Below are 20149 nucleotides of genomic sequence, written 5' to 3'. Positions count from 1 at the left end.
GCCGCAAGGCTTAAAAATCTGCATTTGCATTTGCATTTGCAGTCTGACACCAGCCGGCTGGTGATTGTGAGGAAGAAGGTGGAAGAATTTGAGATCCTGTTGCGAATGCAAGGACTAATTGAAAAAGCGAGTTTCCATGGCAGTGCATATTTTTCAATGCAATTGAATTTTATTCACAATCACATATTTTTGTTGAAAATTGACATTTTATTCTAGCAAAAAAATCAAATTATATTATTGATTACTCTTTTATTTATTGTGCAAAGAGTGACTGCTTTTAATGAAACTTACTAAAAAAGAAATGTAGAATAAATAAAACAATTATCTTTACTTGTACTTATTATACCCGTTACTCGTAGAGTAAAATGGTATACTAGATTTGCAAAATTGGCGAAAAATGGCAAAAAAAACATTTTCATTTTTTGAGCTCTTGTGGATAGGAAAATTTGTTACGAAATTAATTTAATTTTTACTGCTATCAAAAAAAAAAGATTATTTTTAATCAAAAAATCGAAAAAAAAATTTTGGAAAAAAAAGGATATTTTCAATCGGCGTTTTCGCCATAACTTGGCCAAAAATGGCCACACAGCTAAAATGCTGTTTTGTGCTGCTAATAAACATAGCTAACTATGTCTATCCCCATTTTTTTTTTGCATTTTCGATAAGGGGTACCATCATCAAAATTTGCGAAAAATGACAACAAATTAGCATTGCTATGTATGTACATGGATCGATAGGGAATTTTGTTAAGAACTCAACAAGATATGGCATTTCACATTTGGACAACTATTTTTACTGCTATCGAAAAAAAACGGATTATTTTTAATCTAAAAATCGAAAAAAAAATTTGTTGTAAAAAATCGGATATTTTCAATCGCCGTTTCTCCCATAACTTGGTCAAAAGTGGTCGCACAGCTAAACTAAAGACAGTTTTGTGCTGCTAATAAACATAGCTAACTATGCCTATCCCCACTTTTTCGATATTTGAAAAAAAAAATTTGACAAATTTTTGCATTTTCGATAAGGGGTACCATCATCAAAATTTGCGAAAAATGACAAAAAATTAGCATTGCTATGTATGTACATGGATCGATATGGAATTTTGTTACGAGTTCAACGAGGTATGGCATTTCACATTTGGACAACTATTTTTACTGCTATCGAAAAAAAACGGATTATTTTTAATCAAAAAATCGAAAAAAAAATTTGTTGTAAAAAATCGGATATTTTCAATCGCCGTTTCTCCCATAACTTGGTCAAAAGTGGCCGCACAGCTAAACTAAAGACAGTTTGTGCTGCTAATAAACATAGCTAACTATGTCTATCCCCACTTTTTCGATATTTGAAAAAAAAAAATTGACAAATTTTTGCATTTTCGATAAGGGGTACCATCATCAAAATTTGCGAAAAATGACAAAAAATTAGCATTGCTATGTATGTACATGGATCGATATGGAATTTTGTTACGAGTTCAACGAGGTATGGCATTTCACATTTGGACAACTATTTTTACTGCTATCGAAAAAAAACGGATTATTTTTAATCAAAAAATCGAAAAAAAAATTTGTTGTAAAAAATCGGATATTTTCAATCGCCGTTTCTCCCATAACTTGGTCAAAAGTTTTGTGCTGCTAATAAACATAGCTAACTATGTCTATCCCCACTTTTTCGATATTTGAAAAAAAAAAATTTGACAAATTTTTGCATTTTCGATAAGGGGTACCATCATCAAAACTTGCGAAAAATGACAAAAAATTAGCATTGCTATGTATGTACATGGATCGATGGGGAATTTTGTTACGAGTTCAACGAGGTATGGCATTTCACATTTGGACAACTATTTTTACTGCTATCGAAAAAAACGGATTATTTTTAATCAAAAAATCGAAAAAAAGATTTGTTGTAAAAAATCGGATATTTTCGATCGCTGTTTCTCCCATAACTTGGTCAAAAGTGTCCGCACAGCTAAATTAAAGACAGTTTTGTGCTGCTAATAAACATAGCTAACTATGTCTATCCCCACTTTTTCGATATTTGAAAAAAAAAATTTGACAAATTTTTGCATTTTCGATAAAAATCAAAATCAAAAAATCATCAAAATTTGCGAAAAATGACAACAAATTAGCATTGCTATGTATGTACATGGATCGATAGGGAATTTTGTTACGAGTTCAACGAGGTATGGCATTTCACATTTGGACAACTATTTTTACTGCTATCGAAAAAAAACGGATTATTTTTAATCAAAAAATCGAAAAAAAAATTTGTTGTAAAAAATCGGATATTTTCAATCGCCGTTTCTCCCATAACTTGGTCAAAAGTTTTGTGCTGCTAATAAACATAGCTAACTATGTCTATCCCCACTTTTTCGATATTTGAAAAAAAAAAATTTGACAAATTTTTGCATTTTCGATAAGGGGTACCATCATCAAAATTTGCGAAAAATGACAAAAAATTAGCATTGCTATGTATGTACATGGATCGATGGGGAATTTTGTTACGAGTTCAACGAGGTATGGCATTTCACATTTGGACAACTATTTTTACTGCTATCGAAAAAAACGGATTATTTTTAATCAAAAAATCGAAAAAAAGATTTGTTGTAAAAAATCGGATATTTTCGATCGCTGTTTCTCCCATAACTTGGTCAAAAGTGTCCGCACAGCTAAATTAAAGACAGTTTTGTGCTGCTAATAAACATAGCTAACTATGTCTATCCCCACTTTTTCGATATTTGAAAAAAAAAATTTGACAAATTTTTGCATTTTCGATAAAAATCAAAATCAAAAAATCATCAAAATTTGCGAAAAATGACAACAAATTAGCATTGCTATGTATGTACATGGATCGATAGGGAATTTTGTTACGAGTTCAACGAGGTATGGCATTTCACATTTGGACAACTATTTTTACTGCTATCGAAAAAAAACGGATTATTTTTAATCAAAAAATCGAAAAAAAAATTTGTTGTAAAAAATCGGATATTTTCAATCGCCGTTTCTCCCATAACTTGGTCAAAAGTGGTCGCACAGCTAAACTAAAGACAGTTTTGTGCTGCTAATAAACATAGCTAACTATGTCTATCCCCACTTTTTCGATATTTGAAAAAAAAAAATTTGACAAATTTTTGCATTTTCGATATGGGGTACCATCATCAAAATTTGCGAAAAATGACAAAAAATTAGCATTGCTATGTATGTACATGGATCGATAGGGAATTTTGTTACGAGTTCAACGAGGTATGGCATTTCACATTTGGACAACTATTTTTACTGCGAAAAATGACAAAAAATTAGCATTGCTACATATGTATGTACATGGATCGATAGGGAATTTTGTTACGAGTTCAACGAGGTATGGACAACTATTTTTACTGCTATCGAAAAAAACGGATTATTTTTAATCAAAAAATCGAAAAAAAGATTTGTTGTAAAAAATCGGATATTTTCGATCGCTGTTTCTCCCATAACTTGGTCAAAAGTGTCCGCACAGCTAAATTAAAGACAGTTTTGTGCTGCTAATAAACATAGCTAACTATGTCTATCCCCACTTTTTCGATATTTGAAAAAAAAAATTTGACAAATTTTTGCATTTTCGATAAAAATCAAAATCAAAAAATCATCAAAATTTGCGAAAAATGACAACAAATTAGCATTGCTATGTATGTACATGGATCGATAGGGAATTTTGTTACGAGTTCAACGAGGTATGGCATTTCACATTTGGACAACTATTTTTACTGCTATCGAAAAAAAACGGATTATTTTTAATCAAAAAATCGAAAAAAAAATTTGTTGTAAAAAATCGGATATTTTCAATCGCCGTTTCTCCCATAACTTGGTCAAAAGTGGTCGCACAGCTAAACTAAAGACAGTTTTGTGCTGCTAATAAACATAGCTAACTATGTCTATCCCCACTTTTTCGATATTTGAAAAAAAAAAATTTGAAAAATTTTTGCATTTTCGATATGGGGTACCATCATCAAAATTTGCGAAAAATGACAAAAAATTAGCATTGCTATGTATGTACATGGATCGATAGGGAATTTTGTTACGAGTTCAACGAGGTATGGCATTTCACATTTGGACAACTATTTTTACTGCGAAAAATGACAAAAAATTAGCATTGCTACATATGTATGTACATGGATCGATAGGGAATTTTGTTACGAGTTCAACGAGGTATGGCATTTCACATTTGGACAACTATTTTTACTGCTATCGAAAAAAAACGGATTATTTTTAATCAAAAAATCGAAAAAAAAATTTGTTGTAAAAAATCGGATATTTTCAATCGCCGTTTCTCCCATAACTTGGTCAAAAGTGGTCGCACAGCTAAACTAAAGACAGTTTTGTGCTGCTAATAAACATAGCTAACTAAGCCTATCCCCACTTTTTCGATATTTGAAAAAAAAAAATTTGACAAATTTTTGCATTTTCGATAAGGGGTACCATCATCAAAATTTGCGAAAAATGACAAAAAATTATCATTGCTATGTATGTACATGGATCGATAGGGAATTTTGTTACGAGTTCAACGAGGTATGGCATTTCACATTTGGACAACTATTTTTACTGCTATCGAAAAAAAACGGATTATTTTTAATCTAAAAATCGAAAAAAAAATTTGTTGTAAAAAATCGGATATTTTCGATCGCTGTTTCTCCCATAACTTGGTCAAAAGTGTCCGCACAGCTAAACTAAAGACAGTTTGTGCTGCTAATAAACATAGCTAACTATGTCTATCCCCACTTTTTCGATATTTGAAAAAAAAAATTTGACAAATTTTTGCATTTTCGATAAAAATCAAAATCAAAAAATCATCAAAATTTGCGAAAAATGACAACAAATTAGCATTGCTATGTATGTACATGGATCGATAGGGAATTTTGTTACGAGTTCAACGAGGTATGGCATTTCACATTTGGACAACTATTTTTACTGCTATCGAAAAAAAACGGATTATTTTTAATCTAAAAATCGAAAAAAAATTTGTTGTAAAAAATCGGATATTTTCAATCGCCGTTTCTCCCATAACTTGGTCAAAAGTGGTCGCACAGCTAAACTAAAGACAGTTTTGTGCTGCTAATAAACATAGCTAACTATGCCTATCCCCACTTTTTCGATATTTAAAAAAAAAAAATTTGACAAATTTTTGCATTTTCGATATGGGGTACCATCATCAAAATTTGCGAAAAATGACAAAAAATTAGCATTGCTATGTATGTACATGGATCGATAGGGAATTTTGTTACGAGTTCAACGAGGTATGGCATTTCACATTTGGACAACTATTTTTACTGCTATCGAAAAAAACGGATTATTTTTAATCAAAAAATCGAAAAAAAAATTTGTTGTAAAAAATCGGATATTTTCAATCGCCGTTTCTCCCATAACTTGGTCAAAAGTGGCCGCACAGCTAAACTAAAGACAGTTTTGTGCTGCTAATAAACATAGCTAACTATGTCTATCCCCACTTTTTCGATATTTAAAAAAAAATAATTTGACAAATCAAAATTTGCGAAAAATGACAAAAAATTAGAATTTTAAAGTATGTACATGGATCGATAGGGAATTTTGTTAAGAACTCAACAAGATATGGCATTCCACATTTGGACAACTATTTTTACTGCTATCGAAAAAAACGGATTATTTTTAATCAAAAAATCGAAAAAAAAATTTCTTGTAAAAAATCGGATATTTTCGATCGCTGTTTCTCCCATAACTTGGTCAAAAGTGGCCGCACAGCTAAACTAAAGACAGTTTGTGCTGCTAATAAACATAGCTAACTATGTCTATCCCCACTTTTTCGATATTTGAAAAAAAAAAATTTGACAAATTTTTGCATTTTCGATAAAAATCAAAATCAAAAAATCATCAAAATTTGCGAAAAATTACAACAAATTAGCATTGCTATGTATGTACATGGATCGATAGGGAATTTTGTTACGAGTTCAACGAGGTATGGCATTTCACATTTGGACAACTATTTTTACTGCTATCGAAAAAAAACGGATTATTTTTAATCAAAAAATCGAAAAAAAGATTTGTTGTAAAAAATCGGATATTTTCGATCGCTGTTTCTCCCATAACTTGGTCAAAAGTGGCCGCACAGCTAAATTAAAGACAGTTTGTGCTGCTAATAAACATAGCTAACTATGTCTATCCCCACTTTTTCGATATTTGAAAAAAAAAAATTTGACAAATTTTTGCATTTTCGATAAGGGGTACCATCATCAAAATTTGCGAAAAATGACAAAAAATTAGCATTGCTATGTATGTACATGGATCGATAGGGAATTTTGTTACGAGTTCAACGAGGTATGGCATTTCACATTTGGACAACTATTTTTACTGCTATCGAAAAAAACGGATTATTTTTAATCAAAAAATCGAAAAAAAGATTTGTTGTAAAAAATCGGATATTTTCGATCGCTGTTTCTCCCATAACTTGGTCAAAAGTGGCCGCACAGCTAAATTAAAGACAGTTTTGTGCTGCTAATAAACATAGCTAACTATGTCTATTCGATATTTGAAAAAAAAAAATTTGACAAATTTTTGCATTTTCGATAAAAATCAAAATCAAAAAATCATCAAAATTTGCGAAAAATGACAACAAATTAGCATTGCTATGTATGTACATGGATCGATAGGGAATTTTGTTACGAGTTCAACGAGGTATGGCATTTCACATTTGGACAACTATTTTTACTGCTATCGAAAAAAAACGGATTATTTTTAATCAAAAAATCGAAAAAAAAATTTGTTGTAAAAAATCGGATATTTTAAATCGCCGTTTCTCCCATAACTTGGTCAAAAGTGGTCGCACAGCTAAACTAAAGACAGTTTTGTGCTGCTAATAAACATAGCTAACTAAGCCTATCCCCACTTTTTCGATATTTGAAAAAAAAAAATTTGACAAATTTTTGCATTTTCGATAAGGGGTACCATCATCAAAATTTGCGAAAAATGACAAAAAATTATCATTGCTATGTATGTACATGGATCGATAGGGAATTTTGTTACGAGTTCAACGAGGTATGGCATTTCACATTTGGACAACTATTTTTACTGCTATCGAAAAAAACGGATTATTTTTAATCAAAAAATCGAAAAAAAAATTTGTTGTAAAAAATCGGATATTTTCAATCGCCGTTTCTCCCATAACTTGGTCAAAAGTGGCCGCACAGCTAAACTAAAGACAGTTTTGTGCTGCTAATAAACATAGCTAACTATGTCTATCCCCACTTTTTCGATATTTAAAAAAAAAAAATTTGACAAATTTTTGCATTTTTGATAAGGGGTACCATCATCAAAATTTGCGAAAAATGACAACAAATTAGCATTGCTATGTATGTACATGGATCGATAGGGAATTTTGTTACGAGTTCAACGAGGTATGGCATTTCACATTTGGACAACTATTTTTACTGCTATCGAAAAAAAACGGATTATTTTTAATCAAAAAATCGAAAAAAAAATTTGTTGTAAAAAATCGGATATTTTCAATCGCCGTTTCTCCCATAACTTGGTCAAAAGTGGCCGCACAGCTAAACTAAAGACAGTTTTGTGCTGCTAATAAACATAGCTAACTATGTCTATCCCCACTTTTTCGATATTTAAAAAAAAAAAATTTGACAAATTTTTGCATTTTTGATAAGGGGTACCATCATCAAAATTTGCGAAAAATGACAACAAATTAGCATTGCTATGTATGTACATGGATCGATAGGGAATTTTGTTACGAGTTCAACGAGGTATGGCATTCCACATTTGGACAACTATTTTTACTGCTATCGAAAAAAAAGGTATTATTAGTATCAAAAAATCGTTTGTTGATTCACAAACCGCCCAAAACTGTCGGTGTTGAAAACTCGACTATAGCGTTCTCTCTTGTTTTTATTATATATTTATTTCGCGCTTGATCGAGGTGATTGATTGCTGTCTTCGTGGGCCGCTGATTCTAGTGAGATAAATAGTTGGTTACTTTGAAATCTCAGAAGCAGAAAGCACCTACCTCTCAAGAATCATTTGAATTGTGCTGCGCTTAAGAATGAACAGCACAAATATGATTATGCCGGAACCCAGATGGAAAAAATTTGGCACCCGAAGGACTTGTCGCCAAGCATTGTGCCGCTTGACGAAGTATGTTATTACCTCAAAAATTCCAGTCACGCCCATCATCACCGACAGACGCAGGTATACTAAAAAACTATTGTTGGAAAATGAAATTAGAAAGAGTAAGGCAGAAAATCTTAAAGCTTACTCATAATTCTTCAAGCACTTTTCCTGCTGTTGGGTAGAATTTTTCACACTACTCTTAATCTTCCTAATGTAAATCACCGTCAGAATAAACGTGAACACATTAAATAAACTCAATATCAGCATCGGACCATATAGGTATATCATGGCAGACCAGTCATAAGCTGTAAAAGTGAAAACAATTACTAGTTCCCTACATTGCTTCACCTTAAAACCCACTGTTTATCCAACATCGATATAAGCCAACACCGGGAATCCAGTTCAGTTTGTCGGGCTTATCCTTCCAAGCCCAATCCACCAGATATGTAATTCCCGTCATGATGGCAGGTGTGCCCCAACCATAGACATTAAGGGCCAGGAAGTGATAGCGAGGCTCATCCCGATTGATCAACCTCAAGTTTTTCCATATATTATGGCTCATAACCGAGAGCCAAAAGTGCGAAGCCAAAGCAAAGTAGTAGTTAGTGTAACCTGGGAAAGATAAGAGCATGTTGCAAGTGCATTTTCGATATGCAAATAACTAACCTGCTAGAGAGCAATTATTAATCCACAAGTTCAAATCTCCTCCTGCCCAGATAAGGTACTGCACAAACTTACAAGACACATAGCAAATGAAGCATTTTCCGAGCAGATTTCGCAGCTTTTTTATAAAGAGATACACTGCGATAGTGAGAATACAGCCCACCATGGAAATTGTACCTACTGAAAAAATCAAAATTTTATATTTCAAATGCTCAAATCAGATTAGATACTAGGTAGCTACCCTGAGGCACAGCTGGCATTGATTTTGGTATGTATACATGTTCCAGAATCCATAAGGAATTAAGATCCTCGAAACGGGGATAGAGGCAGTACCACTGCTTGCCCAATGTCAAGTTTACAGCGGGGTTGATCATCAAGCTGCCATTCTAAAGAAATCTAGTTATATGAAGAAATCTCGCACAGAACAAAACTGAACCTCATATAGTTGGTACTGATCTTGCTGCACCGTAACAACCTTTTCGCAATACCGAAACTCATTTCTTAGAACGATCATGTCGGTGAGAAGATGATATGTTTTCTTCGATCCATCCTGCAGGGTGATCTTCAAGTGAGGATTAAAACGTTTCAGTTTCTCTGTGAGGCCATCGCTACAGCGACTATTTGGCAACATTTTGTTGCGAGGACAGCAGAATCGGATGCAGAGTTTCAGTTTGCAGATACACGCTCTCAAATGAGTCTTCACAGGCTCCTGCGATCCATCTGCCAGTTGCCTGAATGCGTAAAGACCGGTGAGGTGAGCAGGAATGTTAAGGCCCTCGTATGCATATGAGTTATTTAGCTTTGGGATATGAGATATATCCACCGTGTCGAAATAATCACATTCAGGAATAACTGCATCCGTTTGACTTAACATCGCGAAAAAAATTATGGCAAAAATATTCAAGCGCATTCTGTGCAAACTGTGTGTTGCGACTGAACTCCATGGGCATAGCTCACTCAAATCCAAAGCTCATTTTCGGTATCATTTATTATTTTATCGGACTTTTATTGTTTTATTCTTCTTATTCGGATTGCGAAATAAAATCGTAGCTAATTCCCCTGAGTCTTATTATCAAAAAGTGGTAAGCAAATATACAGTACTTTGTAATCACACATTTAAAATAAAATATATAAAAACATTTCTGAATCCCATTTCATTCAGTAGGTTTCGACCATCGTATTGTTTCAGATACTGCAGATTTTGTAGTACTGTTTACACTTGGGGTAAAAAATCTGAATTCCTAATGAGAGGAATTAAATTCTTAAAGTAATGTTAGTCTGCATTTACTTAATACTTTAGTGCTGCTGTTTTTTCATATTAACGTCCCTTTGCCAGTTTAATGTGCCTGAGCTTAAATGGCCACGACCAAATGCGAATCACGACCTAAAGGGCTTCAACTGAATGGCACCAAATCGGCTTTCGTTGCTCTGCCTTTTAGTCATTTACACATATGTGTGTAAAAGTGCGAATTCATGTTTTGTTTGACAAAATCTGTATAAATCTAAAGACCAAATGCCAGCAGTCAGCTCAGCACAGAGCTCTCACAGCGCAGGGATTAAAGGGAAAATGGAAAATGGGTGGGTGGAACAAGGAAAACGACGAGGTATTCGAAGCCATGCAAATGGATTGCTTTGGGGCCTCTGAGGGTCAAATGGAATTAGCCACCATTTTCAGGGGTATAAATATGGAAAGGGCAAAGGACCAAGGACCAAGGAGCAAGACGCGAGCACTTGTTGCGCCGCGCAAACCATTTTCACACTCATTAAAAATTTGCATAATTACGGCTGCCTGCCAGCTCATTAACACTGCCGAGGTAAAAAGGACTTAAGGACCCAGGACACTCGTAACTAAATGAGCTTTTCATAAGGCCGCGAGAATGTTGAATTATAAATGCATGGAAATTAAAAACAATTACATGATATTCCATTTTTCGCCCACGCCGCTTGCATGTATTAACAAATAAAGTGCCCATAACGATGCTAATCCTTTAAGCCACACCAAACGGTTAGCGGGTGTGCGCCCCTCGCAAAAAGGGGGCGTGGCTGTCAAAAAAGGGCTATCAATTTGCATTGCGTTTGGCTCATTAGCGTCGCTGCCACTGACCACTTGTAAATTTGGCATGTCTATATGGGATATTCGGAAAATGTATAGCCTTGTGCATGACATTAAATCGGAGAGGATTGATGTCTTTTCTGTAATATTGTGGAATTTTAAATATATAGATTTTAATAGAGAAGTATGGGCAATAGTATATATCAATATATATTTACTAAAGTATGTTACAGAAATTGTTTTCATTTATTTATGGAGCAGTAGTACTTCTTAATCACTTCCTTTCTAAACTATATCCTTTTTTTAGGCAGATTTTAGTATTTTCTTTTGAAGTTGTTCTAAGTATATAACTATACATAGCTTTCCAGTTTAAAGTTTTGAACTTTACAAGCACACCTCGTGGAGGCCGCCATTTGACAAAATAATGCGGTTTTGCTCCTGCTCGATGGCTCGAATAAATTGGAAAAGCTTGAATTACAACGTCAAGCAGGGAAATATTTATATAAAATATTTTCAATGAGTCGGCTCTGGCCATAATAATATGAGTAATTAAATGTCAATAGAATTAAGCCAGACAAAGTGGCACAAACACTGAAATGGAGTAAACAGTAATCTCAACAAGCAAAGCCAACAAAATATGTGTGTATTTTTAATAGGAAACAATATTTATTTGCACAATAATTTGAGACTACTTTGATTAACTAGTATTGATTTAAATTCCAGGCATTGAAGTGCCACTGTCGAGAGAAGAAACCAACTTATTGCCCAGAACTGCTGAATTTGCTGGGCAAATTGCTGCGTCGCTAAGCCGTAAGTCCAACAAGAAAAATCACTTTTCTCCGTCAGACGGACAGGCTGTTTTATATACTTTTTATTTTTCTTTGGTTTTGGGTGGCTTGGGATTTGCTTGCGATTTTCCAACGGCTTTGCCGAATGATTCCCGCTTAATATGCCAAACACAATTTGACTTTTATTCAATATGCAAAAGATACGCGTCAATTTGTTGCTTGTCTGCAGAACTTTTTAATCTGATCGATATACATTTCTCCATCCACTCTGCCGACTCTTTAAATCTTCAATTCACATTGGCTGGCATTAACTTCTGGCGTCTAGTGGCAACATAAAAGATGTTGTGGCCAGATTTATGTTGGCAGTTTTACAGTCATTTTGAGCACCAACCACCGCAGAACGGCTACTTAAGCCAGTGAGCTCGCGCTGAAAACTTTTGCAACTATTAAAGTCTTAAGTAGAAGTGGATAAAGAGAAGCTGCCACAGTCAGCAAACTGTAAATGCATTTCCACTATCCACAACAACAACAAGAACGACGATATCACGTTGCAAGGGAAAACTTTTCCAGAATTGTTGTTCTACTTATGCGGCCTGGCCAACACTTTCCGTTTGTTCGTTTGTTTGTTTGTTTGTTTGTTTCTGCGAGGACAAGACAAAAACTGACTTAAGCCCACATTCCAAGTTTGGTATGGGTGTGTTTTTGAGTGGGTCAAAAGGGTGTGTTGCCTGCTCCAGAAGTAGCAGGTGTGCTGAATAAAGAGATTAGGGATTCTAGTTCAGAAAGTATACAAAATATCAGTTTGCAGTCTGGAGTATGAATAAATGCAGCATCTATGTAGTATCTTTTAATCAAAAGCCTTTAGCTTTTCTTTGACTCATAATCAGGATGCAGTATTTTCAAAATCAACTTATAGCATATATTCAAGCATCAGTTACCCATAAACATACATTGCCACCTGATACTCGACACCTTGTGGTTTAAAACTTTATCAAAGTATTTAGAGCACCTGATAACACTTTTCCCATTTCTTTGGGGGCTTAACATTTTTTGACTTATGGTAAAAGCAAACGAAATGTCAAATGATTTTCCAATTCCCGCCGCCAACCGTACTTTCCCATAATATGTACCCTCTTTAGCCTTAAATCAATGTTGACAAAAGTTTTATTGGATAAGTTTGTTTAACGACAAGCAAGAGTAGACGCACACAAAAGGGCAGGTAAAAAGGCAAAACTTCTTGCTATTTTGCTGAAAAATCAAATTGAGCAAAAGTTGATCTTCAAACAGGATAGAGCCAATGGAAAATGAGGGGTGCGGTAGCGGGGTGCAAGGATGCTGGAAAAGTTTTTTTTTGCAAAATTCGTCGGACGCGGCAAGTTTGCAATTTGATTTGTGTTCAATGTGCGCGCAATTGATTAGGCATTCTGCGAGTTCATGAATGTCCACTTTCGTATAGAGCAAATCAGTAACAATTATATGATATTTGTTGTATGTTCGTGCTATCACTTAAGTTTCAGCAAATCGCCTAACAATTTAACAGCAATTCACAAAGCTTAAACAATGATTTTAAACATTATACATTATACACTATAAACATTATACATTGTACATTATATTTAGTTTCTTTTCAAGAATCTGAATTTAGAAATCCTAAAAAAGCAGAGTCATTATAATTTGCACTGTGTGCTCATCTTGGAAGTAAGCCCCACTATCTCCATCTGGAAGCTTGCCAAGTGTGGCACACTGAAACTTTGCGGCAAGGACTAACAACTGTTGCAGGACTCGCCCGGATTGCGAACTTCACACCCTCGCATGCATAATGGCATTGTGGTTTTCCGGCCGCAGACTCCTGCTGTTTAATATGCTGTTAAATTGCATTAAAATTTGAAAAGAGTTGCCTCTGCTGCTGGCTGGCTTCCTGATAAGCGCATTACGAGCTGCAATCGGTGATAGTCGTGCTTTCTCATGTGATCCATTGAATAACCCTGGAAAACCGAACTGGGTTCTTCTTCAGTGTCAGGCGGCAGTAATTGACTGGCAAATAATTTAATGCGAAATCATGGAATGCCACGCCCCCGGGGCGGCAGTGTGTGTTGCACATTTAAAATGCAATAACCGGATTAGATTGTGATGTTGTCATATCGGCGTGTCCTTTTTGGCCGCACTCCGTTGTTGTGCTGCATGTTACTCTCGTATTTATAGAGTTTTAACGCAATCGCAATTTCGGTTGACATTTTGCGCTCTCGGCCATTTCCCACTTCCCATTTTCCCAGTTTCCAACTTGCCAACTTGCCCCAGCCTCTGGCTGTCGATAGACGTTGTCTACAGGTAGTCCGCCCCCAGAAAGTACCTCCCCATCCACCTGAAATCTCTTTGCCATCCCAAAAACCAGGTGTATATATGCCCCATGCCCTCACTGTCTGCTTTATGAAAAATGCATTTCGTCTGTCGTCGGTGGTCCATGAACTGCGTAACTGTGGCCGCGTGGCTAATATTATTTCATTTGGCTTTTGAAGTTGAAGTTACCAATTCACTGGGGCATTGGCAAATATCTATTCAATTTCTATTCAATTAAGTGGCTTAAATGAAATCGCCCTTATTGACCACTAAATTTTCCATTTAAGCACTTAATTGACATTTAAAACAAGAGAGAACGCTGTTGTCGAGTTGCCCGACTATCAGATACCCGCTATTTAGCTAGTGGAAGTAGATAGAAACAAGGAACAAAATTAATAAAATTTAATAATATTTGATTTTCTAGCTTTTATAGTTCCTCAAAATCTCCTTGTTCATACGACGTTCATATCAACTCGGCTAGTGAGCTTAATGGTTTTCAACGAATCTAGTACACCCTGTTGTTCTATAACTAAGGGGTATAATTAATTGAGAAAAACAAGTCATATTATATTTATCTGTTTTATTTTTGAATTTTGGGAACAAATGTGAGGAATACCTAATGAAATCAAGTAGAGTGCTAATCAATTTTTAAATCCCCTTCAGATTGTTTTTTTTTTGTTAAAAAAATCGTAACATCCCGTTTGACATAAAAAAAAACTTTTGACGAATAAATCTCATAATTTTGTGTGCCTTCCATCAATCAAAAATGTGACATCTGCAACACCTGTGGCTGTGCAAGCCGCAACATCCCTATATTTTTCCATTTTTTTCGGGTTGGTGGTATTGATGTTCGTACAAATTAAACCGAATGCAAATAAGTCAATTTCGAATGAAACACGAAGCGAAATTAATGTGCTACAAAATAAATACGACAAGATAAATGTTTTTGCCACCGAGCGGGTGGCAAGTAACAAGATAAACTGATGCCCGGAGTATCTCACGGATGCGGATGGGTGTACTAATAAAAATACACGGACACGAGTCCTGCGAAGCGTCCTTGTGAAATGTGTGAAAAACGCTTTTGGCTCTAGACTTTCGTGTATAAGGATGTGTATGAGTGCGGCACGTTTAGCATTTCAAAAGGCGTATTGTTTATTTTTTCGTGTTTCCCTTGTGTTTTCGTATTCAATGTTATTTATCTGCGTTTTTCCTGCCCTCCAAAAACTCCTTCGATCTTTCCTCCTTTGTAACCCAAGTTCACTTTCCACTCGCCGCTTTTGTAGTTAACTTCTTTGTAGTTTCGTTTGCTTATTCATTTCCTTTTTTTTCCCCACACATACACATGTACACATGAAAAGTTATTTTTTCATCGCACAATGAAAATGAAAATGGGTGTGCGGCGAATGAGCGCAAAACTGGAAAACTTGTCACGTGATAAACTCGGAAAGCAAAAGAATGTCACGTACTGGAGAAGCCCAGCGCGACAACCTTTGCCACTTAAAGTTTTAAGCTCGCAGCGCAGAAATATGTTTTAATTCCATAATCAGCTTGCACTTGGCCAAAAACCCCAAAATCAATTCCCCACTGTTACCCTACTGTCCTGCCAAAAAAAAAAAAAAGAAAATACGAAAATAGGGAAAATCCCAGCATTTTGGGACGACGAATGCTGGTCACGTAGAGTTTTCCCCCCTGGAAAAGTGGGGGACAGCTGTTTGGGTGCACTTAGCATTGCTACATAATTTCTGATGGCGTCATTTTAAGAATTATGAATGCCACGTGACTTCTGCTGGGCAAATAAAAGAAAATGAAATCCGGAAATCAGGCAACAGGATTTTCAGTGTTAAGCTAAGGCGGCATAATCGTTTCTCAGAAACTGAGTCCATTTGAAAGTGGGATATTGACTTTGGGCGATTTTTTAAATGGAAAACTTATTCAAATTTAGAGCCTGACCGGAAATTAAAGAATTCGCTCTTCAATTTTTCAAGATAAGTGGGGTTGTACTTACAAATACAAATTGTGAATAGATAATACAAATATTTTTAGTTCGACCAATAATTATACCCGTTACTCGTAGAGTAAAAGGGTATACTAGATTCGTTGAAAAGTATGTAACAGGCAGAAGGAAGCGTTTCCGACCATATAAAGTATATATATTCTTGATCAGGATCAATAGCCGAGTCGATTTGGCCATGTCCGTCTGTCCGTCCGTCTGTCCGTCTGTCCGTCTGTCTGTCCGTATGAACGTCGAGATCTCAGGAACTACAAAAGCTAGAAAGTTGAGATTAAGCATACAGACTCCAGGGACATAGACGCAGCGCAAGTTTGTCGAATCATGCTGCCACGCCCACTCTAACGCCCACAAACCGCCCAAAACTGCCACGCCCACACTTTTGAAAAATGTTTTGATATTTTTTCATTTTTGTATTAGTCTTGTAAATTTCTATCAATTTGCAAAAAAACTTTTTGCCACGCCCACTCTAACGCCCACAAACCGCCCAAAGCTGCCACGCCCACACTTTTGAAAAATGTTTTGATATTTTTTCATTTTTGTATTAGTCTTGTAAATTTCTATCGATTTCCAAAAAAACTTTTTGCCACGCCCACTCTAACGCCCACAAGCCGCCAAAAACTGTCAGTGTTGAAGACTCTCCTTCGCACTTCTACTAGCTGAGTAACGGGTATCAGATAGTCGGGGAACTCGACTATAGCGTTCTCTCTTGTTTTGATATGCAAATGTGTATAAGATATATGATGATACTGATAGGTAACTTACTAATTTGAACATTTTTGTAATTATTACCAGATACTTTGCAGATGCCGCGTGGTAACAAATGTCCTTCTGTGATTTTAAGCCGACGATAGTAGTTTTCCCGGCTTGCAGGTGCCATTTAATTTATTTCGTCTGACCTGAGGGAAACCTGCGCCAGAAAAACACCTCGGTGACCACCGGTCAAAGGTGTCACACATAAACCATTCAATCTGACAGCCAGCGGGGGAGATATATAGTATATACGAGTTGGCAGGGGGGCTCTATATACATATGTAGCTTCTGAAGTGATATGGCAAAGCGATAGACAATGACAATGCCCAAACGCTGACCGCAGTCAAACTTTCGATTTCACTTCGTTAACGTGGCGAGTTGGACACGTTTCCGCCCCTCAGCTCACCTTCTGCGTGTCCTGCAATTTATTTTCCCTGCACATTTGTCGAGAGCACATTTCCCTGACCCCCAACGCTCCATATTCATTTCGGTGGTGCAAATTGCGCACGAAACATGCGAGTGGTGAGTGCACAAAACCAATTTGTAATAAAGACGACGCTGGCGAGGAAAAGCGGGAAAAAGCGCAATGCCTTCATTTCATTGTTCATTGTTGCCATACCCCGTGCTTCAAGGAGTAGGGGGTATACTGTAGTTGGGAATACCTGTTTTTTTTGTTCTTCTATCTATATCAATATGTAATCTGTAAAATTGCATACCTTAGCTATGATTTCTGTACTTTCGCTGCTACTTTTCTGAAGTTCAACTACTTTTGTTTCGATCATTTTCACTCTCAGGCAGCTTACACCATTTCTTACTTCTTTTAATATAAGAAATGCAAGAGCTGGATATCCTTTAGTCGAAATCTGTGCCCAGTTCTTTGTGGTGTCCTTAAGCAGCAGGATGATGGGAAGGGATCAGTGGCCCGTAGTGGGATTATGCGGCATCAGAAGATGTTGACACATCACGCAGCCGTCCAGGCATTTGAATGTTTTCAATTAACTTTATATAGATAAATAGCCGCAACTAGCCTCCTCCCTCCTCCCCCGTTGACTGAAAGGTTGCCAGAGTTGGCTTTAAAGGACGAAGCCGAAGGACGCAACAAAAATGAAACATTGCACGGCTGTAAATTACGCCAGTGGCATTGGGGGTATAAATGGGGGGAGGTCTTTGGCGGAAATTGCATTATCAGCGTCAAAAGGCAAAGGCATTTCAGCTGCAAACGCCCAGCGCAGCCCAACGAACTTGCCCCTGCCACTGGTGTGGCATGTTTTGCCGCCGGCTGCTGTTGCCTGCCACTTCCTCCTGCCACTTCCTGCCCGCCGAGACAATGAGTTGTGATAGCACAACTTTTGCAGCGGCGTCGCGCGTTGCGCATAATTACCGTTCGGGCGGAATGCGAACTGCGAATGGGAGCGGCTGCTATGGACCGCCTTCACCGCCTTTGCCGCCTTTACCGCCTTCAACGCCCAAGACTGATGAGCTGTTTATGACTTGACGCTTTCGCAGTGCATTTAATACCGTTATTGTGGCGCATTTGTAACTAGCAGTTAATAACAGTGCACAGAACTTTTTACTTAGCCATTTAAGTTTTACTTAGCAATATTACTGCGACATCAAATTCTTTTACAGCTGTTGTTACTACCATTATATTTGTATACAGGGGTTTTTGGGTAAAAAATATATTTTTCCAATTTAAGTAGCTACCATCCAAAGTTTTGTTCTCCGTGCTGTTGCAGCTGCAAAATGGATTACGCTCGCTGGCCATTGTTCATGGTGTTTATATGAAATTTTAATGAATTGTAAAGCCAGGACATCTTGGAGCAGCACACATGTGCCGTCGCCTTCACCATCGCCTTTGCTGCTCTATCAGACAAACATTATCATCGCAGTCCCTACTTCAAGTTCAATAAAGTTGAGTGCCTGGCACAAATGGAAATTTTACGCATACCCATCGAAGCGAAAGGAAAGTGCGGGAAAGTGCCCTTTAAAATCACTTTATTACGCCGGCTTGTGTGTGTGTGGGTGTGTTTTTCACCCCCCAAAGCGGGGAGTGGGTAGCGGAGAGCGGGGGTCTGGTGGTGGACACATTTGTTGGGGGGCGACAATTTATAAGAAAATTCCTTCATCGAACTCCGGCAAATGTCTTTTGGCCGATAAAAACGTACACGGCACACGCTTTAATCATGAAAAATCATATTGAAAGCTCATGCCCTGCACATGCTGATAGCGGTGGGCGTTCGCCAGATAGTAGATAGTGGGCGTGGCAGCCATTAAATGAATATTTCAACAAATTTGCTTTACAAGTATATTTAAGAGCAGCGCCAAACGAGACGCTCAATTCCACACACAAAACAGCTGCACAGTTTCCGTTGGAAACTTGGGACTGCAAAGTTTTTGTGTGCGACTTTTGACAACAACAAGAACCGTGACATTTGGTAGGCGAGAAATAAGTTTGGACAAGACCTTTACTCGAAATACCCTTACTTTTATATCATTACGCATTTACATTGTTAATATTGAGGCATTGACATTATCTACAATATAATACTACTTATAAATGTTGCTTAAATAAATGAACATTTTAATGCATTTTTGTAAGTTCTGCTTGGTATATTTATGCTGCTGATTGTATTGTTGGTTGATTATATTATTAAATATATTTTCTCTGTTCTATAAACCCACTTGCCCAACATACCCTTCTTCGACAAGTTGAAAGTTCTTGCCGCATGCATTTCAATTGCGTCGCCGTTGCCGTCGTCATTTACATGGCAAGTCATTGGACAAAGTGGACGCCCCGCCGGCTGGATGGCTTGCCACCCGGTGGCATGGAGAGCATCTACCGCCTGCTTAGTGTCTTACATCTCTTTGACTCTAATAGATTTTAATCAGCCGCAGGACATGCGCCCGGACTACAAGGACAACGACAACGACAACGTCGACGACATGCTGTTATGGCCCCCAAAAATTCCAGTCCAGCAATCCAATGAGAAACGCCGGCGGCCGATCAGGCCTCGTCTTTAATTACGCCAGTTTTGGGGGGAATTAAAAAAGAAATAAAATACTTATTATTTGGCATTCATATCTTTGTTCGCATTTAAATTGGACTCCACCAAAACGAGGGCTTTGTTCATAGCTAAAGGCTTTGAGCTTTTTCTGTGTGTAAAAGTGCCAGTTTAGTGAGTGTTTTTCCACACAATTTCCCGGCCAAAACCTTCGGGGCAGCGCACACACCTCTAATGAGCCACTTCACATCCTTGAATTCTGTTGCATTCCCCAGCACTTTGACACGTTTCATTCTGTTTTTTCTTTTTTATGCCATCCAACATTCAAGAAGGGTGTGTACTTTTATTTGCGTAATTGGCCAAATGCTGAGTGATGTGGCCAGCGTCTTTATGGCTGAAACAAATTTAATGCCCTTATCGGCATC

At 36.8% G+C, this 20149-nt stretch overlaps 1 protein-coding gene across 1 annotated transcript; it reads right to left on the bottom strand.

Moving 5' to 3' along the window:
• Positions 1-7901: 7901 nt before the first annotated feature.
• On the bottom strand, positions 7902-9693 carry LOC120447683 (probable G-protein coupled receptor Mth-like 6). The gene is made up of 7 exons (XM_039629210.1): positions 9220-9693; positions 9025-9169; positions 8787-8963; positions 8481-8732; positions 8266-8425; positions 8017-8211; positions 7902-7962 (listed from the first exon to the last, which is right to left on the bottom strand). Exons 1-7 carry the CDS (start codon positions 9691-9693, stop codon positions 7902-7904), a joined length of 1464 nt encoding a protein of 487 aa, XP_039485144.1.
• Between the last annotated feature and the right edge of the window lie 10456 nt (positions 9694-20149).

This window comes from Drosophila santomea, chromosome 3L (assembly GCF_016746245.2).
Source record: "Drosophila santomea strain STO CAGO 1482 chromosome 3L, Prin_Dsan_1.1, whole genome shotgun sequence".
Lineage (NCBI taxonomy): Eukaryota > Metazoa > Arthropoda > Insecta > Diptera > Drosophilidae > Drosophila > Drosophila santomea.
The sequence above is the reverse complement of the archived record's forward strand: the minus strand, read 5'-3'. Positions and strand labels throughout refer to the sequence as shown.

Excerpts from the sequence above, each read along its gene's own strand:
- LOC120447683 (XM_039629210.1), bottom strand. The coding sequence starts at position 9,693 with ATGCGCTTGAATATTTTTGCCATAATTTTTTTCGCGATGTTAAGTCAA. Across the intron at positions 9,170-9,219 it reads ATCAGTACCAACTATATGAG|AATGGCAGCTTGATGATCAA; the intron begins GTTCAGTTTTGT and ends AGATTTCTTTAG. Across the intron at positions 8,426-8,480 it reads ATATCGATGTTGGATAAACA|CTTATGACTGGTCTGCCATG; the intron begins GTGGGTTTTAAG and ends TCACTTTTACAG.